The 25481-nt window shown below is 42.4% G+C and overlaps 1 protein-coding gene across 4 annotated transcripts in view; it reads right to left on the bottom strand.

Moving 5' to 3' along the window:
• The window catches only part of NSUN3 (NOP2/Sun RNA methyltransferase 3), a 63827-nt gene extending 39654 nt beyond the window's left edge, over window positions 1-24173 (bottom strand). For 3 of the 4 annotated variants that reach the window (XR_010726890.1, XM_066241552.1, XM_066241553.1), the window contains exons 1-5: window positions 24030-24173; window positions 23140-23249; window positions 12920-13263; window positions 4701-4855; window positions 3828-3949 (exon numbers count right to left, since the gene is read on the bottom strand). Coding sequence is in view for 3 of the 4 variants with exons in the window: in XM_066241552.1 (XP_066097649.1) it covers window positions 3828-3949; window positions 4701-4855; window positions 12920-13263; window positions 23140-23249; window positions 24030-24044 (746 nt within the window). In the remaining variant the exon portion in view is untranslated. The remainder of the gene's footprint in view (window positions 1-3827; window positions 3950-4700; window positions 4856-12919; window positions 13264-23139; window positions 23250-24029) is intronic. The other variant, XM_066241554.1, reaches the window with a different exon arrangement.
• Window positions 24174-25481: the final 1308 nt, after the last annotated feature.

Genomic DNA, 25481 nt, shown 5'->3' with positions numbered 1-25481 from the left:
AATATGTATTTTTTAAAAAGTTAAAGAATTGAGAGGAATCGCAATCTCAGTCCTAGGGAGTCAGGTAAGAACCAGTCGAGTTAATCAACAGGAAGGAGAATGAGTTAGAAAACTCTGAAGCAGAAGGAACAGGAAATGCTCTGGTCTCAGAAATGAGATAGCACAAGGTGAGTGTGAGGAGCTGCTCAGCTGGAATACCACGGTCGTCCTGAGACGAGGAGGCCAGTGAAGTAAGGAGTAACCATGTCCAAAAGGACTTAGTATCAGACTAAGGAATCTGACATCTGAATGGCACGGGGGAACCAACGCAGGATCTCAGAAAGGAGAATGACAAGATCAGATTACATGTCAGATCAGCTTTAGCTTTACTGTGGGGAGTGAGGGAAAGCTCACACCTGGAGCCCCACAGGGCAGTTAGGACCCAGTGGCAATGATTTTGGTGACACGCTGGTAGCTTAGATCAGGCTTTTAAGGATGAAAAGAATTGGATGACTTTGAGAAATATTTAACAGAACTGAAATGTCTTACTGATAGACTGCATATGAGAAAAGGGAGTTGGAGATGAACTTCTGACAGGCAAATGCATGTATTACGCACGTGCAAGTATTGAGATGCAGAATACAGGAAAAGAGGCAGCTCGGTGGGTTCCTACTGGATTTTCTTATTTGTTGACTGGGGGTGGGGTTGGGAGAGATGTAGAAATGTTGACTGGGGATGGGGTTGGGAGAAATGTAGAAATGAAGAGTTTCCTCTTGACAAACTGAATTTTATGTGTCTGAGGGGCTTCCAACTGGAAAGCAATGATAGGTAAATGAATATATAGGTCTCAGACAAAAGACAGAGATCTGAGCTTAGAGCCATAATTGGGAGACAGCATCTTATATCAGTTGAAGCCATCAGATACATAGGAAAGAGAGCTAATGTCAGTAACCTAAAGAAACTCAAAATTGATGGATTAAACTAATTAAGAGCAAATTAAAAAAAATAAGTAGAAAGAAAACCAGGAAAGCATACGAACACAAAAACCAAGGGAAGATGCTGTTTTAAGAGGAACGAGCAGTCAACAAAGTCAGATGCAACAGAAAATAACGACTGGTACAGCCATTTTAGAGAACAATTCAGTATATCTGTCAAAATACTGAAACCTCAATTCCACTTAATATTTAATCAAGGAAAATGTTAGTATGTGTGTCCAATGAGACAAACTAAAGGACAGTTTGTAAAAGTGAAAAAAAAATAACGTAAGTATCAAAAGTAAGTAATTAAATAGAATATGATAGACTGATCCAATATATTTCACAGAAATATAAGAGAAAAAAGTAGGTCTACAGGAAAAGACTTTAAGAAATAATTAGTACAAAAATGACCAACAGTAGTCCTGGCCAGTTAGCTTAGTTGTTAGAGCACTGCCTAAAGCACCACAGTTGCAGGTTCGACCGTGGATCAGGGCACACACAGGACGTGATCAGTGAGTGTACAGCTGACTGCACGGTTGCAGGTTCGACCCTGGGACAGGGCATGCACAGGACGTGATCAGTGAGTGCACAGCTGACTGCACGGTTGCAGGTTCGACCCTGGATCAGGGCACACACAGGGTGTGATCAGTGAGTGCACAGCTGACTGCACGGTTGCAGGTTCGACCCTGGATCAGGGCACGCACAGGGTGTGATCAGTGAGTGCACAGCTGACTGCACGGTTGCAGGTTCGACCCTGGATCAGGGCACGCACGGGACGTGATCAGTGAGTGCACAGCTGACTGCACGGTTGCAGGTTCGACCCTGGATCAGGGCACACACGGGACGTGATCAGTGAGTGCACAGCTGACTGCACGGTTGCAGGTTCGACCCTGGATCAGGGCACGCACGGGACGTGATCAGTGAGTGCACAGCTGACTGCACGGTTGCAGGTTCGACCCTGGATCAGGGCACGCACGGGACGTGATCAGTGAGTGCACAGCTGACTGCACGGTTGCAGGTTCGACCCTGGATCAGGGCACGCACGGGACGTGATCAGTGAGTGCACAGCTGACTGCACGGTTGCAGGTTCGACCCTGGATCAGGGCACGCACAGGGTGTGATCAGTGAGTGCACAGCTGACTGCACGGTTGCAGGTTCGACCCTGGATCAGGGCACGCACGGGACGTGATCAGTGAGTGCACAGCTGACTGCACGGTTGCAGGTTCGACCCTGGATCAGGGCACGCACGGGACGTGATCAGTGAGTGCACAGCTGACTGCACGGTTGCAGGTTCGACCCTGGATCAGGGCACGCACGGGACGTGATCAGTGAGTGCACAGCTGACTGCACGGTTGCAGGTTCGACCCTGGATCAGGGCACGCACAGGACGTGATCAGTGAGTGCACAACTGACTGGAACAACAAAGGAATTCTCTCTCTCTCTCTCTCTTCCCACCTCTCTCTCCCTTCTTCTCTCTGTCTCTCTAAAAATCAATCAATCAATAAATTTTTTAAAAAAGAACATATTTTAGAACAATAGATACATAACGACAGCAGTTATTTTTAATGTACTTCTCTAGGTATATATAGTTGTAAAAGAAGCTATAAAAAGTGTGAAAGACTATACACCAAACTTAAGTCCAGTAGTTAACCCTGTTACCAAAGTTGGCATTTGGTTGGGTCTTTAAATTGAGACCAAATGGAAGGAAAGCAGGAGACAGACACAGAAAGCTTGGTAATGAGCAGGAAGAATCAGAAGGAAGATTTTTTCATGAGAGAGAAAAAAAAATAATATTCTCAGAAAGCCCGATTGCTTAAAAATAAATTAGCGGTCATAATGCTAATAAGCCATTATAAGATTTTGTGTCTATTAAAAGGTATAAGGTCTAACAATAGCAAGGCACATAGTAGGAATAAGTAACTAAGAAGGCAAATCAATAAAGTTTAGCCTGACCTGCGGTGGCGCAGTGGATAAAGCGTCAACCTGGAACACTGAGGTCGCCAGCGGAAAACCCCGGGCTTGCCTGGTCAAGGCACATATGGGAGTTGATGCTTCCTGCTCCTCCCCCTGCCCTTCTCTCACTCTCTGTCCCCCCCACCCCACCTCTCTAAAGTGAATAAATAAAATTAAAAAAAAAAAGAAAATTTAGGTGAGAAAGAAGACAGAGTAGAATCTATGTAACATCCCAAAGCTAATAACCCAGAGATAGAAGGAAAAGTTGATAAGAATGCTCAAATATCTTAGGGTTACAGTATATGAAAGGCAGACATTGAAGTCTTACAAAAAGTATAACTATCTGATCAGAAATGCTTAGAAGAGCCCTCTGGTAGGCACTACCAAGAGTCACCATCCTGAGCCGATACATCATCTAATGTAAGAACAGGACCATTTATTAGTATTGGTTGTGATACGTAGGTAATGGCAGATGCACACAGCTGTGCAGTCATCAGAAGAAGGAAGTCAAGCTTGTCAGCAGTGCACAGAAACTGTCACTCATTCTCCTTCCACATGTAAGAAGTAATGAGAGAGAAGGCATCATTTAACTTTGAGTATTGCAGAGACTTTGTATTCAGTATTAAACAACAGGGATTGCTTGGGAGTAGGGTATAAGTAGAATCATTTTTGAAACCACCAGGGCAGTGGTTCTGTTATGAAGGAAACCTAGTATCTCTTGATAGTCACACCCTTCTGGAAAATTCTTAGAGGGGAGATAAGTACTAACACTTTACTACAACTTCCTGGGAGACTGACTTGTCCAGAACAATATGTTCCCCCCTCAAAAATGCATTCTGGTCTAATATGTCATGTGTTGTCATGTGTATTGAAGTTACATTATAAACCAAAATAAATGTTTGTATTAATAGCACTTACCTTAGGAGTTCTATCTGCAGAACAGGCAACTTCCTCCTGTGGCTTATCCTACAGGCTGCCTTCTGAGAATCCGAAGAGAACAGCCAACTCCGATCATTTGAACATGGAGCGTCAACTAACACCTAGGACAAAAGAGGACACATAATGCAAATATGCGCTGAAAATAGAACCTCAGACACAAAGTATATAGGGAAGTGACGTAAAACATGACCAAAAAAGTAGCAAATGACGACATCTCTTTTAAAGCCAAAATACACCGCGGCCAATTCTTCTTTATGAAATTTCTTTACTAATATGATACTTTTCAGCAAAATTTTCTGTGCAATTCCAGTGTTTAAAGTTTTTCTGGCAGGGGAGGGAGAGTGGAAATAGGAGGACTAAAAGTCTACTAACATTTCATATTATTGACAATTAAACAAAAACTTTACAAAAGTAACTTGTTTTAAAAAGATATTATGTTTCTGAATTCTCAGCATTTATTTTTAGAAACTAAAATTTCAATTTCAGTTTACTAAACTGTTCTCTTTTTCTTCAACTATCATTATCTTGTATAAAATGTTACCTAAATGAGCAATACAAAGCACATGTTTCTGTACCGACCCAAATATCTGCTCTTTTCTTAAGTATCTTTAAGAAATCTAAAAATAAAAAAATAAACCATTCTGTAATCTCTAATCCCCATGTTACCACTTCCTTTGAACCATGCTGACCATAAAATGAAAACGGCCTCCATGTTTACTTTATCAAAATTTCCCAGGGTACTGAGAAATTGTATCAGCCTCTGTCTGGAAACCAGATGGAAAACAACAAAAAAGCAACAGAACAGTGTTATCATTGGGAGTTCATCAGTTTGTCACAATTTAATAAAAGTACCTTGTCAAACGTTTCAGGCTCCGCATCTCCCATTTCTCTGCCATCCAATTCAGACACTTTAATTTCATTTACCAAAGACTGTGGTATGAAAGATTCTAATGTCTGTCTCAGCCACCTCAATCTTAGACTATCATATTCATTACAATGAAGATAACCTAAAGATAAAGAATTAAAGTTTTAAAACAAATGCAATGAAATGGTTAAATTTTTACTTTTGACTGAATACATTTCATAATGAAATAAATTTATTATGATTACGCAGAAATAGGGCTCAGAGGTAAATTATGATTCTTATCCTCAAAAAACAGAAATTTACACACTATATAAAATATTAATAGTTTTGCCTATACAGCTTCTCAGCTCTCAATATTTACCTGTTAACTTTAATTTTGGAGGCGAAAACCTGTCATATACTACCAATACCTCAGTTCACCCCTAAAGCTCTGAAGAGTAAATGACATATTCTATTACACATATAGAGCTCCTGCCAGGACAGAACTCCTTCATTTTAAATAAAGGAAGAATTGTCTGACTTGTGGTGGCAGAGTAGATAGAGCATCAACCTGAACTGTTGAGAACCCATGTTCAAAGCCCTGAGGTTGATGGCTTGAACAGGGGCTCACCAGCTTGAGCGTGGGATCCTAAACGTGACCCCATGGTTGCTGGCTTGAGCCCTACGGTCTCTGGCTTGAAGCCCAAGATCACTAACCCTTTGAGTAGTACGAATGATCGTACATCCTCACTCAAATGGTTAACAAAATACTCAGTACTCAAAGGATTAACTTGAACCCACGATCATGGCTTGAGCAAGGAGTCACTGGCTCGGCTGGAGCCCCCCGGTCAAGGCACTTATGAAAAGCAATTAATGAACAACTAAACGTGTTGCAACTATGAGTTGATGCTTCTCATCTCCATTCCTGCCTGCCTGCCCCCCCCCCCGCAACCTTGCAAAAATAAAAAATAAAATAAATAAGTAAAGGAAGAATTATAGTGTTGAGGAAAAGGCATGTTAAGTGCTGTTAGCACTATGGTTAGAAAGACACGGGTTCAAATTATGAGCTGTGAGCTGTTGGTAGGTAGCACACCCAGCATGGTTAAGCTAAACAAAGGGATGATTCACGACTGGGGCAGGATGGAGTGGGACAGCACCAGACTTCATCACGCTAGTCAGAAGGTCACAATTTAGAACATCATGTTTCTAGAATTTTTCCATGTAATATTTTGGGAACACAGTTGACCATGGGTAACTGAAGTCACAGAAAGAGAAAATGTGGATAAGGTGAAATTACCGAAAGCACTTAGCAAATGGTTTTCTTCCTAATAAATCAATGTTTTGATTTTCCTTTATTTGAATACGTTTTTATTATACTATAAATTATATATAATGTATAATTACATAATGTATATTTAAATGCAAGCATATTTTTAAAAATTCATATTAAATATAAAGGAAACACACCAAAAATTACCTCAATGTCTTCAAATAACTATCATTTAACGTTTTGATAAATAACCATACTGTATATCTCTGAGCATATACTGGCATATAAAATTTACATAAATAGAATTATATATTTGTGGGATCTTTTTTTCCACCTCATTCTTCATTTACCCCTGCCAGCAACTGTCCAACTCCTCCATCAAAATGAACATATATAATTTATATACTACCCAGGATTATATTCACACACTTTTCTGCCCCTTACTCTCCACATATGCCAATGCTTCAAAGGAGATACCCTTGGGTCGGTGGTAGAGATTGAATTTGTGAGGCTGATAAGTACTACACAGACTAGAGGTGTCATCTGTATTCAACCATTACCCGTGGTTGGGCATTCCCACTGCTGTCAGCAGTAACAACACTCAATAAACATCTTTGTTTATTTTCATAATGTGTTTTTACTACTAGGGAATAGGACCAGAGGAATGGATAGGGGTTTGGGGATGAAAATTAGTAGTTTTAGTAAATATTACAGTGTCCCTCCACCAAACTCCCACTAGAAGTCTGATATGGGATGGGATGTTGTAATATAATCCTTGACCTGACAGTTGAACATCTTTTTATTTGTCTATTCACCATTTGGTTTTACTTTTCTGTCAAGTTCTTATTCTTACTTATCCTTTGCCTTTTCCTATTGCACTATTTATACTTTTCTCATTGACAAGACATATATTATAGATATTAATGCTTTATCTGTCATTTGATTTGTAAATATTTCCTAAACTGTCTTCTGAATTTATCTGAAGTATCTTTTTTTTTTTTTTTTTTGGTATTTTTTTGAAGCTGGAAACGGGGAGAGATAGTCAGACAGACTCCCGCATGCGCCCGACCGGGATCCACCCGGCATGCCCACCAGGGGGCGATGCTCTGCCCACCAGGGGGCGATGCTCTGCCCCTCCGGGGCATCGCTCTGTCGCGACCAGAGCCACTCTAGCACCTGGGGCAGAGGCCAAGGAGCCATCCCCAGCACCCGGGCCATCTTTGCTCCAATGGAGCCTCGGCTGCGGGAGGGGAAGAGAGAGACAGAGAGGAAGGAGAGGGGGAGGGGTGGAGAAGCAGATGGGCGCTTCTCCTGTGTGCCCTGGCCGGGAATCGAACCAGGACTTCTGCACGCCAGGCCGACGCTCTACCACTGAGCCAACCGGCCAGGGCCTGAAGTATCTTTTTTAATATATGTTTCACAATTTTTTATAGTCAGCCATATCACTGTTATACTCTCTAGTTTTTTGGTCTTTTCACCACCAGATTTTCATCTGACTCAACCAACCATTCAAGCAGACCGTATTTGTCATCAACCTCCGCAGGGCAGGAGCCACGGCCTACCAGGAGGGCAGGTGAGATACCCGTTTTTATGGAAGGCCATCTGATAGTCCTCACAGGTGGCAATTCAGGTTCAAAGAGCTGAGACATCGGGCAGGTGAACGGGCTGTCCTAGCTTAAAAGCCTCACATCCCCCAGGTGCCAAGACCCTTTCTAACAACTCCACGGGCAGTTTCCGGGTTCCCCACGAGGGACATGCCCAGTTACAAGAATCAGGTACCGGGAAAGCCCAAAGCACGGCACACCTCTCTACGGCTGGTTTGTTCCTGCTTCCAGCGCACATGCATTTTACCAATCAGGGCCTTTTTTTTTTTTTTTTTTTTTTAAATTTTAAGCAATGTTGCCTGGAAACAGTGATAATCTCTGTCAGGTTACCAGCGAAACAAAGCAAGAGAAGTAACTGAAGGTGAAATTCTAATGTAGAAGGGGTGAAATTTTCATAAATTCTTTGCTCAAATACATATATGTATGTACAAATGTGTGTGTATATATATATACATAGGCTGTATATATAAATATATCTATACATGTGTTTTTTTTCTGATTTCACTCTACAGTTACAAACTTTTGACTCCCATCATCCACTAAATAAAATTCAAACACATAGCCTTTAATTCAGGGTCTGTAATACTGAAACCTCAACACATTCTTTCAGTTTTAACGTCCTACTTCTCGTCAACCTACTCTGTGTTCCATCACACTGGACTGACTCGTTCATTTCTCCAACATATTTTACCCCAGATGAGAGGTGTTCATGTGTATTGCTTACCATCTTTTCTAAAATCAGGGCTCAAAATTTCTACATGGCAAGAGCTCAGGAGACACATCCATTTTGTTAGAGAGGGAGGAAGTAGGAAATCAACTTAAAGCTGCATTTGCACAGGTAGGAAATGTTTTGTCTTTACATGTTTGTTTTAGGTTACATGGTTTTCGGAGGATTCACTAATGCAGCTTACGGAGAGATGTCTAAAAGTTCTTGTCTGGTGGAGTCAGGGGAGCACACACTAAGACAGATGTTCACGTTATGGAAGGGGTGCAGTCCCAGGAAAGCGTGAATGAGATGAAGAGGAAGTAAACCACCCCAGGAGGGAGCCTGGGGTTATAATGAGAGCGGGGTTGTATTCAAGCCCGCTACAGCCTTGGTCAGTCACCCAAGCTATGTCCACAGTTAGAAAGTACTGAGTCTGCGCAGAAACTGGGGAACTCAGTGGAGTGGTGAGAAAGAACAATCTGCTGGTTCTTCCTGTCTCCTGCCTTCATCGGTGAATGTCCATCCCAAGTGTTGGTACTCCCACACACTTATGCTACCTGGACCTCGAGGCACATGCTTCGGGAGCCGGAGCGCCAAGGCAAGGAAGGTACAGCGGGCGCTCGGGCGCGGGCCTGCTGCCCGTCAGCCGGCACCCACCGGGGACTGCTCAGTCCCTGCGGGGCGGCGCCAGCAGCAGACGCCTGCAGGAAGACCCTGAGCCTGGCTAGGGTTTATCCGCCCGGAAACAATCCAGAGTAGCCCCGGCCCTGGGTGAGCGGTGGGAGGAAATGTGAACCCAACCAATCTGTGTGGTTCAAACGCCGGGCCAAGACAGCCTTCTGAAGCTACTCCTATCTCCCCCGCTGCTCACCAGGCACTGAGAGCCTCGAAGGCAAAAAACCTGTCTTCTTATCTTCAATTCCATGTCTCCCTTCTTCGGTTTAAATATTTTACATTCGATTTCTATTCTCTTAGTAGTAACTCTAAAAGTTTTAACATGAATATGTAAAAGAAAAATCTAAATTAAGTCCATCTTCATCATTTTTCCTGGAAGAATCCTTCCTAAACTAAATGCTACTGTTACATATGTGGGTTTGTTGGGGCTCAGTTTTTCACTGGACAAAACATCATCATCGGCTTCTACAATCAATGCCTGATCAATTTTCCCGTATATTTTCCACCTCCGATGCTCTCCATTATTTTGTATCTCCGCTCTCCCAACCAGGATAGGGCTCTCCTCTCTCCGGAAGCACAACCTTCAGAATGGTTGTTGGCAAGCTCTTATGCTCCGTCTAAAAAAAATGTCTGTTTCCCCTTTGGTCTTCCAAGATACTTAGGTGACTACAGTTCAGGATTCAGTCACCTTTTCTCAGCCCACTGTTCCTTGAAGGTAAAGTGTCCTCTCTGGCTGCAGAGATCTTTTTCATTTTCAGCATTCTGCAACTTCACTCTGACGGTATACAGGCTTAGTCATGGTGACTACATTTCAGAGGATCTTTCCCTCCCTTCCCACCCCTGACTTGGAAGAGCTTTCCTTTCAGTCCTCTGAGAGGACAATTTCTTCCTAGTTTACTTTACAGAAGGGGACAGCACTTTTATGTAACTTATTCCAGTAGATGCTCTACAAAGCAGGCTCTGGCTGTGTCTTCTATTCCTGCACTTTCACGAAGTAATCAAAAATCAACATCTACCTGGCCTGTGGTGGTGCAGTGGATAGAGTGCTGACCTGGAACACTGAGGCTGCCGGTTCAAATCCCCGGGCAAGGCACGTATGATGAGTAACAAATTATAACAACAGCTAGAGTGAAGCAACTACTCTTTGTCCCCTTCCCCCTTTCTGTAAAATCAGTAAATTCTTTTTTATTTTTTTTAACCTACATCTAAGCTTTTCAGGTTAAGCAAATGTGCTCAGATCAAAAGCTGGCCCCAATGCTCAATTTACCTTCTACATTCCCCCTACCTCTTAGAATGTGACAACGACTATTTGGTGATGATTAATACATTTAAAAAAATGTTCTCTTTCTTTAATATTATATCCTACGTTTTTCTGGTTGTTTTCAGCAGGAGGGTGGTTATGGTACTTGGTCTGTCAAACCTCAGGAAACAGAAGTTATTTCTGTATCCCTCACGGCTCCACACCTACCACCCACTACATGTGGCCGACTTGATGTGACACATGCCATTATAATAAAAGCACTTTAGCTACTACAACGGATAACCAGGCAGCTTTTCATTAAATTGTAACTTTAGTGAAGATTTTCAATTCAGCATTTTAAAATAGCTTCCAACTAAAATACAGTGGTACCTTGAGATACGAACAGACCAACATAAGAATTTTTTTAGGAAATGAGCTGTGACTCAGTCTGTATTTTTGTTCGAGATCCGAGAAAAATTCCAAGATATGAGTCGTGATTTGGGAAGCTGCCACTAGTTGACGCGTTGGCGCATGGGTCCAGTATCGGCAGTTTGATATACGAGTCGACTGACTTACGAGCTCGGTTACAGAACGAATTAAATTCATATCTCAAGGTATCACTGAATAACTTTATGATAAATTGCTTTGCTTAGAGTATCTTATTTGAATAATCTTAGGTTGATTAAACTTTTAAAAATATGTACTATAAAGGCTTCACAACCCAAGTTTTGTATATATACTATGACTAACTACACTGAGATAGAATGAATTTTATGCTTAGATTGTCAATAAGAAAGAAACTAAACAAAATCTTGATATTTTTCATATAAGTAGGGAAGGAGTGAATTTAACAAATTCCTGAAAGAGACATTAAAGCTTTACATTTGTACGTGGCCGTCTTTGGTCCATGAAAAGGAGCTGAAATGAGAAGTTTCATTAATTTATTTTGGTAAACCGAACTTAGAAAAAAAAAACAGTTCATTTGTTTCAGTTCTGCTAATTATCCCTTGAAGCCATTAGCTACATGTGAATTTTTTTAAACTGAACTTATTGGGTTGACATTGGTTAATAAAATTATATAGGTTTCAGGAATACAATTCTACAATCATACCTCATCTGTACATTGTATTGTGGGTTCACCACCCCAAATCAAATCTCCCTCCATCGTCATTTATAACCCTCTTCCTTCTCCTACTTCTGCCCACCCTTCTGTTCCCTCTGGGAACCACCACACTGTTGTCTACAAGGGTTGTTTTTTCACTCAATCCTTTTACCTCTTATGCCCAACCCCCGTCTGACAGTGGTCAGTCTGTCCTCTGTATCTATCGGTCTGTTTCTGTTTTGTTTGTTAGTTTATTTTGTTCATTAGATTCCACATACGGGGGGTCGGCCCTCGGGTTACCACATAGTCTGTCCCTGGACAGTGAGGTGAAGGAAGCAACACTTTGCCAGCCTAGCACTGACTTTTCGGAAATCCACTCAAAGACTCAGAAAGAACATCTGACGTCATCCTCCCTGGCCCAGAGATTCGGACGGAAAGACCTGCTCCAGGAGAGAAATCTCCCCATATCCCCCAGCCTAATGTGAATGAAGTATGGTGGCCAGGAAGGCTCCCAGCAGGGGCCCATTGACTAGGTCACTCCTGTGTCCCACGGACTCTGGGCAGCCTGGAAAGAAGCTGTGGCGATGTGTGCTCTGTTCTCCCTCAACTGTCTGTAAACTGCCTGCTGCCTTTGAAATCTCAGGCCCCTGTCCCCTTTCTCCTGTGAAGACAAGGACAATATAAACAAACTCAACAGCCCGAGGGATTTCGGAGTTTCGTATCTCATGACACCCCCTGGCACGCACAACTGTAATCAACTTTGGGCACTGTCTCCTGTTGATCTGTTTATTAACTGGAAAAATAAAGCCTCCCTGAGACTACTCAAAAGTTTTAAATTACATATAAATTTTACATTATATTTCTATTGGACAGAAATCCCTTAACATTATGTCCAATGATTTTAAATGTAAAAAAAAAAAAAAAATTTATGTGTATTTTTTTGTTTCATAGGGATATGACAAGAAAATCAATATAAGGCTCTTAAATATAAAAGGATTAAAAATTTAAAAATCTTTATCATTGTTTCATCAGAATTCATATTGTCTGATAAATTTTCATTACCAAAACGTAATTTTGTTCCCAATTAACTTCTAGGATTAAATAGCTGAGGAAAAGAAATAAATGTTATTTACACTGATTTCTGCTAAAATTTCCATTATCTCCATACTGTCCTGGTTTTCATACTTTCAAAATCTGCAAACTCAGTCTTACATTTCTCCCCATATACTTTAAAAGTACTTTATCCAGATGGACATTTAAAAGCAGTGGATAACCTGACCAGGAGGTGGCGCAGTGGATAGAGCATGGGACTGGGACGCAGAGGTCCCAGGTTTGAGACCCCGAGGTCGCCAGCTTGAGCGCAGGCTCATCTGGTTTGAGCAAGGCTCACCAGCTTGAGCCCAAGGTCGCTGGCTCGAGCAAGGGGTCACTCGGTGATGGTCACCTACCCTCCCCACCAAGGCACATATGAGAAAGCAATCAATGAACAACTAAGGTACCGCAGCGAAGAATTGATGCTTCTCATCTCTCTCCCTTCCTGTCTGTCCCTATCTTCTCTCTCTCTGTTTCTGTTATCGAAAGAATAAAATAAAAACAAAAGCAGTGGCTAACTGAAGGACGAGCACGCTACCTGGGTATGCACACTGCAGCAGAGCTACCGATTTGCCTCCAGGAGCAGCACAGAGATCCAGAACCTTCTCTCCATCCTGTAACTCCAGAGCCAGCACTGGGAGGACAGAGGCAGCGTTCAGGAGGTAGTACTTTTTTAGGCTTCCCATTTGGTGTCTCTCTGAAGGCATCCGGTCGGGAATTCTGCCAAGGTAACACTTCATTGATTTAGGATAATAGGGTAAAGATCCTTGAAAGAGTGTGTGATAGCCCTTGAAATGTAAATCCTTTTCCAGGTCGAAAGGGTAATTGAATCGGTTCAGAAGGACAGCGTGCTGCCAGCATGATGGAGATGTTAGAATATCCCTAGAAACACAAAAACGAAGTAGTATTACTATAAACACCAATACAATTTTACTTTACTAATCGAGTAAATGTGGTCCTAGTTTTATACTTTACTTACCTGAGATTTTCAGAGCTGAGATCAGTATTACTGAATTTTCTTTTGTCTCAGGCTGATATGACTCAACCTAGCACTTACAATCTTGTCTTTATTTATATCTTTGATATTTTTTTTTGTTCATCATGGAGTTTTTCACTTGTATCAATTTAAGCCATTATAATATTATTTATCGTCGACACTAAATTTTAGGTGCCTCTAAAATTCTGCACTGATGAGGAATGCCTCACTTGCCTCAGCCTAGTCCCTCCCTGCAGAATATCTTGCAAAACAAAAATACCCCCAAAAGAACAAAAGAAAACAAAAAAACCTGGCCTGCCTTTACATACTTCTAAATCCATCAAAATAGATTTTAGTCAATCACTTTTTTTTAAGCCGAGAGAGAGAGAGAGCACACACACACAAGAAGAGGGACAGATAGGGACAAACAGGAAGAGAGATGAGCAGCATCAACTTGTGGTTTTGGCACTTTAATTGTTCTTTGATCGCTTTCTCATATGTGCCTTGACTGGTGTCCCTAGCCGAGCCAGTGACCCCTTGCTCAAGCCAGCAACCTTGGGCTTCAAGTCAGTGAACTTTGGGCTCAAGTCGGCGACCATGGGGTCATGTCTATGATCTCACGCTCAACCCAGCAACCCCGCACTCAAACTGTTGATTTCAGGGTCTCAAACCAGAGTCCTCAGCATCCCAGGCCAATGCTCTATCCACTGTACCACCATCTGGTCAAGCATGTCAATCACTCTTTGCACAAGGAACTGTTCTTTTTTGGAGACAAAATTTTAAACCTGAGACTATTAATATCAGAAGGAAAAGGATTATCATTAAAGCATGGTTGAATTAGAGAGTGTTAGGATTTCCTTCTGAAGATGAAAGCATGGAAAGGTAACTACAGTGAACTACAGTAACAGTTAATGAGGCCGTCAGTGGCTCAGATGAACAAAACCAAGGATGGCCTCAATTTCACTTAGGGATGTTGCAGGCCCTCACTCCCTCCTCCAACGATTTTATCTTCCTAATTTTTTATTCAGTCCGACAGTTAGATCTCTTGACAATCACAGGTCTACATCAACTGACAGATGATACAGCAGGAAATATTTAATCTATTTATGAACTGACCTTTCTATCCATTTGGAAGCATCATTAACCATCGTCAATTGACTCACCTTGGAGTTGCCTATGCGAGGGATGGCTGACTGAAAGGTGACGCCTGTGACTTGAAGGGTGCCACGTGAATTTCCACGAGGGGCTTATCTGTGAAACTGCTTTCTCCCTCTGCTGCCCGTTACTCTGATGGTGCACTGTAGGAGCCCAATGTACCCGTTCCAGCCATTCTGAGGATGACACTCTTCCTTTAAGCGTGTGCTTCATGAACTTGAGCATGCATCAAATGTCTGTAAGGCTGCTGGGCCCTAACCCTGGATTTCTCATTAGTAGGTTTTAGGTGAGGCCTGAGATTTTGTATTTCTAATAAATTTTCACCTGCTATTGATACAGTTGACCCCCAAGACCACACTTGGGAATGACTGCATTAAAATGCACCCCAAAGGAAAACCTGTGAACGCTACTGTGTAAATCTTCTGTCGGCCCACCCTAATCTCACTCTTTAAACTGAGTGAAAATCTATCCAGGGGTTTGAGTCGTGTCCTAACAGACGGGAGTGGCTTGGCTGACATCTTAGTTAACAAAGGGTAAGAACCTGACAGTTAGTTAATATCTGACAGGGCAAATCTCCCTTCTTTTCTTTTTCTTCTTCAAAAATTCCAAAACCAGTTAAAAAGAACTGTAAAATATTTGTGTAGATAGACAGTAACTCCGATCAGGATTATATTAATCGCACTAAATGTGAGGAAAATTAACATCTTTATTGCATTTCATGTTTCCAACCTAACCACAGCATGTTCTCCATTTAATCACATTTTCTTTCAGATCCTTTAGCCAAGGTTATTATTAATCTTGCATGTTTCCTTTTCGCTTTACTGTAGAAAAGGATTATTAGTTTAGGAACACGACCCCTTTCTGTGTATTGCCCAGTGAGCTGCAGGACGGGGAGGGATTAGCTACAGGACGCAGAGAAAGCAGTGTCAGGATGCGGGCCACAGCACGTATTCCGGCACAGGGGTATGAAGGGCAGTGCATCTGGGGATAAAAGCAGTCTGCGGTGGCTTACGGCGGACAATTATATGGGTCAAGAATAATCTGATCAAGTTTTATCTTATAAGTGATAGGAAGTCACTGAGACTCTAGGGGGGAGAGCCTTGTTAGATTTAAAGACCGGTCTTAATGGCAGAGTAAGGCAAGAATCTTTCAAAATCATTCTACCTCATTCTTTTTTTTTTTTAAACTTTTTTTTTCAAAGATTCTTATTTATTTATTTATTTATTTATTTATTCATTCATTTGGGGGGGGGGGAGAGAAGGGGAGGAGCAGGAGGCATCAACTCCCATATGTGTCTTGACCAGGCAAGCCAGGGTTTTGAACTGGCAACCTCAGTGTTTCCAGGTTGACGCTTTATCCACTGCGCCACCACAGGTCAGGCCTCTACCTCATTCTTGAGCAAGATAAAAAAAAAAAGGCTTACTTTGAACAAAAAAATTTTCTGAACCCTCCTTATACCCAGCTCTACTGAACTTCTTGAATTTCCTGGACCAAGTTTTCTTTCTTTAGTCTTTACTAGGTTCAACCTAAGAATAGAAAACAAAACTCTTAATAAAACTAGTCGGTTTTTTTTTTTTTTTTCCATTTATCCAGGGATAAATACTATACCTGGTGCTAGAAGAGTCAGGTTAACATCAACTTTATTTTATATATATATAAAGGCTGAGAAAAACCCTCACTTAAATAAGTGGATGAGAATTAAATACATCTTTGTTATAGTAATGTCTCCCTTTTGTTAAAATCCTTTCTGAGTTATAGTCCAAATAACTTAAATGACCTATCATCAAAAATATTTTAAATGAGTGACCTGTTAGCTGACAACTCAATTGGGACTCCTTAACTTTTGTTGAAGGCAAAACTTAGATCCTATTTGACATGTCAAAGAATTTTAGTCATGAGTCATTTATTCCGAAAGCCTTACAATGACATTCCAGTAGTCTCTGGTATGTGGAGGTCTGGACACCCTGCGGAATGCAGTGTGGAAGAGTCAGGACGGAGGAAATGCGCCCTTCTTTGTAAAGTGGGAGGAAGACGATTGTAAAGGGTAGGGTGAGAAAAGAATATTATCCGCTTAGGCACATAGGGAAGCAGAGCAATTTCCTGAAAAAGTATGGATGGAATGCGAGGATCTGAAAGTTGACCAGTGTAACCTGCTTGTGCATACAAAGCCCTTGAAAAATTGCAGAATGTATTATTTGGACAATGTTATTTATTAATAATATGATTTTCATTCAATTTCTCTGTGGCTTTATTCTTTTCTATTCTATTGTCCATTATAACTTCCTATTAATAAAAGGGAAAAATTTTTATCTAGGTATTGCTAAGCACAACTGGTATAACCCTGTAGATTATGAAACCAATTAAACTTTCACGGTTAAAAAAAGAAATCCTTTTTGTTTTATTGCTATTTTGAGCCACAAGAGGGCGCTCATTCAATTATTTTTAAAGTCTGGTTTAGAAAGGAAGAATAAATCAATTCATACAAATACACCAAAGTATTTTTCCAGCCATTGTATTTTTATTCTTCAACAATTCTGATGATGAGAATTTCTTCCTACTGTTTCTTGGCATTGTTTCCTCCTTGTCTCTCATAGAAGGGCAATCTATGTCCATGTTCGTACCTCAAATAAGAAGTCCTGAGTGAAGGTCTGCATTTCTGGTGGCAACAAGAGGCTGAAAATCTTGCACACAAGGAGTCCCCTGGAAGGAGCCGTGTGCGCGTGCGCCCAAGGCTGGGCCGACAGACCCGTCACGGCTGCGCACTTGGCAGAAGAAAAGACATGAACTTTCAAGTCATAGGTCTAGACTGGCTGAGACCCCTGGCAGTTTTCCTAACTTTTGACTTTAATCCAAAGGGGTTAACAGTTACTGCACCTCACAGGGATCTTCACAGATTCATGTTGAAAATGTGCTTAAAGCCAACACAAGGGACAAAATAAAAACTAAGCTACTAGTTCATTTCTGTTTCCCCAGCTACTTCGCTCCATCCCCCTTCAGACTCTGCTAATGCAATAAAGATGTTTCCCTCTAAATGTGAACTGGTGAACTCTGTATACTGAGGGCAGTGCCCAAATAAAAAAATATTTACAGACAGCTCAGACTTATATATTTTTTCCTATGCTTTCTATAAAGTGCTCATAAAACTGCCAAAGTTTATAAAGACTTCCCATTAATCCTCCCCTCATATATATACATGAGGGCAGAATATATATATATATATAGTCCATCTTTGTACCTCCCGTGCTTCACGCACGCCTGGTGTATGAACACTGCCTCAACTGTGAATAAGTATGACTTGCTCAGATCTCAGGGTACTGGTTCTTCAAGACCCTCCCTTGGCACGGAAAAGACAAGCAAGTTACTAAATTACGACAATACAATCTTGAAAGAACTGTAACAGTTATATCAATAATATGCAGTGGAAACACAAAGGACAGAACTAATCAGGCCAAGGGTATATGGGACAGTTTGAAGGAGAAATAGTTATTAACAGTAACAGTCATAAAAATATTGCTAACATAGGCCCTGGCTGGTTGGCTCAGCGGTAGAACATCCACCTGGTGTGTGGAAGTCGTGGGTTCGATTCCTGGCCAGGGCACACAGGAGAAGCGCCTCTCCACTCCTCCCCCTCTCCTTCCTCTCTGTCTCTCTCTTTCCCTTCTGCAGCCAAGGCTCCATTGGAGCAGAGTTGGCCCAGGTGCTGAGGATGGCTCTATGGCCTCTGCCTCAAGCGCTAGAATGGCTCTGGTTGCAACAGAGCAATGCCCCAGAAGGGCAGATCATGGCCCCCTGGTGGGCATGCCGGGTGGATCCCGGTCGGGCGCATGCGGGAGTCTGTCTGACTGCCCCCACATATGTCAAACAACATTCTAAACCCTTTGTGGGTGTGTGTGTGTAAATTTATTTTACCTTCCCAAATAACTATATGAAATAGGTACTATTTTGCCCATTTTACAGATAATAGTAAGGTACAGAGATGTTAAGTTAGGTTAGTCATATGCTGTAAGACACAGGTGAACTTTGAGCCACATTTTAAGCACTGCAAAGGGAGAAGGTCATTTCGGGCAGTCGATAGCATATCCAGTCCCAAAGAGATAAAGGGGCTTGTCTTGTCGTGATAAGATATTTAGAACCAACATAAGACTGCAAATAACAGGGGAACAAAAGAGGCTTGTGCTCCAGCAGTGACACAATAGAATATGACTGCATTAAGAAACAGTGTGACACAGAGTGGGTAAGACACACTCCCAAGGCTCATCCCAAGGTGAGCTGTGTATCACTGAACAAGTTACTCAAAATCTGTATGCCTCAGCCTTCCTATCTGTAAAAAGGAACTAACAACTACCCCAGAGGGTTGTTCAAAGGATTATGTTACTATTTGTCAAGTTATTAGGACATTGCCCTACAGCCAGTGCCATAAAAGTGCTTGCTAAAAGCAGCAAACACGTGAACACTACAGGTGGGAGACTGTGCAGAGGCGCTGTCGCACATGCCGGGCAGGAAAGGATGAAGACCCAGCTAAGTAGGAGCAGTGGAGACCAAAGCAAATCCAGCTTCGCAGTTCCTCAGGTGGAACCACAGGATTTGGTGGGCACTCAGATTCCGCTGGGTCGGGGCAGTGGTGTGCGACAGTACTTCCGCCCCACGATTACCCAAACTCCTGACACCTGTCGGCTCAGGGTCCCAAGGCCACTTTCCAGTTGACTTATTAGCTAAGAGGACACAAAGAACTGTTATTCTAATGGTTTCTCACAGCAAAGAGATACAGATTACAATCAGCCCGGGTAAGAGACGCATGCTTCAGAGTAAGAAAAGATCAAAGCAGGAAGCTCCGGCTGCCCGCTCTCCAGTGGAAATACGGACAAGGATAACTGTTCACGGCAAAGATGTGCGATAATATTTACACAAACGGGAGACCTGCCAACCTGAGGCTCACCAGAGCCTTGCTATCTACATTTCACTGGGGCTCAGCCACACAAAGATGACTGACAACCCAAGTGGCTATGCTTTCGTCTGCAGCCCCTCCAGGCCTGGAGATCAAAGGCCAGAGGGCAAGCTAATTTCAGGGCCCATAGCCCTCACCATAAATCAGAATGCTACACTTTCCTGGGCGGCCTAAGCCCCCAGGTAACCAAAGACACTCTTCCGTAAGACTTGCTTAACAGGTCACCTCCGAGGAGCTGAGGACAAATGCCAGACCCGTTTTTGAGTAAGGGTCATTCTTTACTACAAAGGCAGTGAAGGTGTGGGAAAGAAATGAAAACTAGATCCACGGAGATGCCTTTGTAAGGACCAAGAAAAGATCAAAATGTTAGATTCAGGAAAGTGTGCTGGGATTGCCAGAGTGTAGGAGCAGAGACAGGGAGGTAATGATAGGGACCCTGTAAGGCTGAGAACAAAGGAAGACAAACGTTTGCATTCCATTGATCAGAGACCCTTATCAGAAGTTTATGTTTGAAATTCGCCAATGAGCTAGGCCCAGCCCCTGTTGCTATGCTGTGTGCGCCCCCCTTAGCGAATAGGTAACTGCCACATCTGCTTCTGTTTAATACTTGCTTACTTAGGATATATAAGGACCTAGCTGTAAGCGCCAGGTGCGATTCCCGTTTGTAGCTCCTTGTGGGTACGGTGTCTCCAGACACCTGGGAATCCGCCCCTGCGGCCAATAAAGAAACATCTATACTCCTGAAAGTCTCCGACGTCTGTTCTTGTACCCGGTGCATGCTACACCTTCAACTGAGATAAAGGATGCAAGTAGAGACTGGCAACACAGGTTTGGAAAGGAGAAATAATAACATGCTTTTAAATCTGCCTGGTGTAAAACTAAGTGGTTACCAGGAAACACTTAGAAGAACGAGGCTGAAGCTTGGGAAGGACTGCACAGCTTAGAATGGTGGTATACTGAGGGTAAGTCCAAATCCTGCATGAACCACTCACTGAAGGAGACCCAGAGGCAACAGGCAAGCAGACACCAACCAGGGTCCACTCCAGCTTGAAAGGGCTGCTTTGAGGGGGACTCCGCAAGAAAGGTTCTACAAAACAGTTATCTTCTGCTTTGTAACTGAAAAGTTCCTGTAGTAAGTTGAGTAAATTACTTTCTAGGCAGAACTTAAATACACCCACCTTTCCCTGGGAGTAGACTCTGCGTACTAGATTGCAAACATTATGTCTTGCAAATAAAGTAAAAAACAAAACAAAAATATTTGTTCTTTTTCCCGTGCTCTTTGACAGGCTCACACTACTTTCTAAACTGAGAAAGCCTTCATTTTGCCTATGGCAAATTTAGCACGTTTATGCAAAACTGAAATTACCATGAAAATCCAAAAACGTAGATGGAGCAAAAGGCACAGCTAATTAAATGGATGTGAGGTTCAATGCCCATTTGGGTTAGGGTCAAATAATTTATAACTCTGAGCACATTAAATACAAAAATAATTCATTAAAGGGTGAGGGTAGCCAGATTACTAAATCTGAAGACAATATAGCGCTTGAAATATGTTTTTAAAAATCATCCATGTGTGCCTAAGTCCATCCCAGGTAGGAGAGGCATACAGAAGTTAGCAATGGAAGTTCTTGAACCAGAAAGTCTGAACAGAAATTCCAGCTGCGCCACTTACTAGATGAATTACTTTAGGAAAGGTACTTAAACTCTGGGGAGTGCCCTCCAGTGAAAATGGAAAACGGACTGCGTCAACTGACTCTGAAGATCACACAGAGTTAGTACTGGGTGGCGCCTAGTATGTGTTAGATTCAGGGAGTACTGGGGCTGCCAAAGAGTGTAACTATTGCAGGAACAGGGAGTGCTGCAAAGAGTGTAACTATTGAAGGAACAGGGAGTGCTGCAAAGAGTGTAACTATTGCAGGAACAGGGAGTGCTGCAAAGAGTGTAACTATTGCAGGAACAGGGAGTGCTGCAAAGAGTGTAACTATTGAAGGAACAGGGAGTGCTGCAAAGAGTGTAACTATTGAAGGAACAGGGAGTGCTGCAAAGAGTGTAACTATTGCAGGAACAGGGAGTGCTGCAAAGAGTGTAACTATTGAAGGAACAGTAAGTGCTGATATGGCTCCTGTGAGGCTGGGAACAAAGAAGGTCAGAGACCCTTATCAGAAGTTTAGGTTTGAAATTCGCCACTAAGCTAAAACCGGCCCCTGTTGCTATGCTGCACGTGACCTCCCTAGCCAATAGCTAAACTGCCACATCTGCTTCTGTACTATGCTTGCTCACTTAGGATATATAAGGGCCTGGCTGTAAGCTCCAGGGGTGGCTTCCGTTTGCAGCTCCTTGTGGGCATGGTGTCTCCAGACATCTCGGGAGTTCGCCCCTGCGCAGGTTAAACTGGCCAATAAAGTAACTAACATCTTAACTCCTGAAAGTCTCCGACGTTTGTTCTCATACCCGGTGGATGCTACAGTATGCAGCAAGTGTTTTGTTACTGGGTCATTCTGAGTATCTCTGCATACTGAAAACTTCATGAGTTTAATAAAAAATTAAAAATATATATTACAGACACACACACACACACACACACACACACACACTGGGTTTTTGCCCCTAACTATACAAACAGTGCACTCTCTTCCCTCAGTCTAAAATGCCTGGCTCCTTTTGCCTAGGCCCTATCAGGGGTCCTCAAAACATGGCCACATGTGGCCCCGAGGCCATTTATCCTGCCCCCGCCACACTTCCAGAAGGGGCACCTCTTTCATTGGTGGTCAGTGAGAGGAGCACTGTATGTGGCAGCCCTCCAATGATCTAAGGGACAGTGAACTGGCCCCCTGTGTAAAAAGTTTGAGGACCCCTGCTGCTGTTAGTCAACAAGATTGGCTTCTCCTCAGGCTTTTGTTGGCACCATCAGAGTTTCTTAGAGAAGGCCAGGTACTCCTGCTTATTTCTATCAGGATACTTATGCAGAGGTCTATATAGTTTTAACCAACCTCCCCTTCCCTGGTGAACACCAGCCTAACAAAATGAACACAGGGACTGTCTTGCTCAAGGCACAGTGGTTTGCTGTACGGGGAACTTCATGTGAAGGGCCCATAGAGTAACATTCTGACAAAAGGCAAAACTCTTCAGACATACAAATCAGACTTCTCTGCCTTACTTCTGTGGGTTAAGTGCTTGTTTCCTATAGTCCATTTAAAGAATCTGCATGTATACGCGTGTGTGCATGCATGAACTTGTGTTCAAAACATAGCCAGTAACTGAAAGGGAAGAAATATGATTACCAAAAGGAACTGTAACTGAGATAAAGCAGTGTTGGCTTTAAAAATCTGTTATATTAGCTTGTTTCAGAAACTACTCAAATATCTTCACAAGTTGAAAGATTTTTTTTTCTGTTATAGTATAATTACTTTGTCAGTCTGTTGGGCATCCCTGTTTCAAAGATCAAAGCAATTGCTCAAGGCAAGGATATAACCATTTTAGTTTACTATCATTACAAAGTTTTTTTATCTCCCCTTTCTATGCTCCTAGGACTTAATCTATTTCCTCCTAGTTCTTCCTTTCTGTAGCCTTGGGAGGAAATGGCTGGCAAGTTTAGATCCCTTTATCTTTTCTCCTCACAGCACCCCTCTCCAAAAGGGTTTCTTCTTCTATCACAAAGCATCAAGAGATGAATTATACTAACCTTACAGTGTTCCAGGAATCCCCAAGTTCTTTGGAATATTGTTTTTCGAAATGATCCAATACAACTTTGCAAATCTGTTTGGCAAGCTTCCTTTCTGATTCTGCTTTCAGCTACGATAAGAAAAAAGTTGCTGATGCCCGATGATGTTACAAATTTAGAGACCTTCAAGATGAGCAGTCTTTTTTCTTAACACGTTAGCTGATTAACTAGTTCTTAGAATGGGAGCAGGACTGCACAAATAAGCAAACTGTATTATACCGTACTCTACGTACTTATTTTAAAAAAGTGTTTCTCCTAATGACTACTGCCCAAACAAATGTAAAGCAATGGTAAAAGCAGAAAGCCGACTTAAATAAGTCAAAAGAACGTCAAGTTAAATAAGTCACTCTAGATGTTAACGTTAGGGGAAACGAGGTGAAAAGCATCTGGGAAGTCTGTATCATCTTTGCAATATTTTTAAAACGCCGACTCTCCAAAATAAGTTTCATTTAGAAGAAAAGTTACTCTGGTTTCCTCGGCAACTTCCTTGCAATTGCTTCGTTTCCTCATTCAAGAAAAGCCCTTGGGGGGCAGCTAGGGCACGGGCACTGTCCCCAGCGGCCGGGAGAGCAGGGACACAGCAGCACTCCGCTCCCGCCGCACGGAGCCAGCACTGAACGGGGCGCTGGGCGGCACGAAGCTCATTGGGGCCGGGGCCGGGGCCGGGGCGGGGGCGGGGGCGGGGGCTGCAGCGAAACCACAGGCAACGTCCCCAGCCGGAGTTCTGGACCGGGAACCCCAGAAACGCGGCGATGCCTGAATCCCCCCATCCCACCTCCCTCCCTCCCCACGTAGGCCCTTAAAGAAGCGTCCGGTTCGGTCAATGGCGCCGGCTGAGTCCCAGCCCTCACCCGGGTCAACACCATCTCGCCAGGGCAAACAAACAAGAGGTCTACACCGTCTGACAACTAAAGCGCTAAGGAGCCGAAAGAACAGCCAGGCTTGCGCGCTTGGGCAGAATTCCTTTCCTTGCCGTGCTTTTCCGGCTCAACACTCGCGAGATACCTCTAAGCCTGCGTTGTCGAAATCTCGCCAAGAAGGTCTAGATCTCGCGATAGGCAATCGAGCGGTGACTTCTGTCGGGGACTACAGGAGGCGGTGTCTACGCCCGGGGGCGTGGCCTGGGCCCTTGGGCGCACGCGCACCGAAACTCACGCTTGGTCTCTGGCTTCTGCGTGCAAGGGACTTCGTCAAAGGATGGGTATCTTTATCACAATTAGGTTTTGTTGCGTGATCGTTGTTTTAAAATATTCTCAGAGGATCTGCCAAATCTAATGAACCCCGTTAGCCCAGACATTCAGAACTCAGGCTGAAAAGATGTATATGATGAAAAAGAGGTTATTACACATTTTCTAGAGATGGCCGGCCCATTGGAATAATACTGTATCTCTATTTTAACAGGCAGGGTAATATGATTAAATTGTTTGAAATAAACAAGTAAAGCGTTTAGCGTAGATGCTAGAAAACAATAAAAGCCCAATTGTTAGTTGCTGCTGTGTATTATTTTTAGGCATGATCTTTATAATTATCAAGTTCTGATAACAAATGCCTGAAGATCGAAATGACCCTACCACCTCACCCACCTTCACTAGGGGACAGTGTTACTGGTTCTGAGGTGGGTACACTTATTCGGATCAGAACAGCAGTTCATTTGCTCTTTTACTGTTACTCTTGAGTTGCTCCATTGTAACAGCAATCAGCAAGTCATCAGAAAAAAAAATCAGTATTAAATATAATTCTTAATATTTAATGAACATCATGATTTCAAGACCCGTGCGACTCAAAATATCAGTGTAGTTGTATAAGTGCAAATGTAAACAGATAAAAGTTATTACCACTGTGATTTGAAGCTTAATATATTTATTTTTTTGAAGTTCTCCAGTAATCTAAAAAGAAATTTAGAATTGGTGGGAAAGAAAATATAGTATTAAGAAGTGAAATGATTAAATGCTTCCAGTTTGTTGGATATTTTGGGGAAACTACCTTTCAGCCTCTATATGTAGAAATTTTATATCTCTTTCTGGTTATTACATAATATATTTTGTGGTTATTAATGAATTAGTATGGTAGTACATTTGCAATGTAGACATATAAAAGACTTTTATGGCACTATTAGAAATCATATATGCTATATTCCTATTAGGGAAGGGGGATGTGTTATGCTTGGAAAGAGATCATATTCATTCTATTATATTGTTTTGTGACTTAGGATATTTCTTTTTTCGGATTTTAAATAAACTAGTGCTCATTAGTAACAAACTTGTTTAAAGCCTATGAGAATGTAAATTAGGCATAATGTCACT

Source organism: Saccopteryx bilineata, chromosome 8 (assembly GCF_036850765.1).
Source record: "Saccopteryx bilineata isolate mSacBil1 chromosome 8, mSacBil1_pri_phased_curated, whole genome shotgun sequence".
Taxonomy (NCBI): domain Eukaryota; kingdom Metazoa; phylum Chordata; class Mammalia; order Chiroptera; family Emballonuridae; genus Saccopteryx; species Saccopteryx bilineata.
This window is presented reverse-complemented; position numbering and strand designations above follow the sequence as displayed.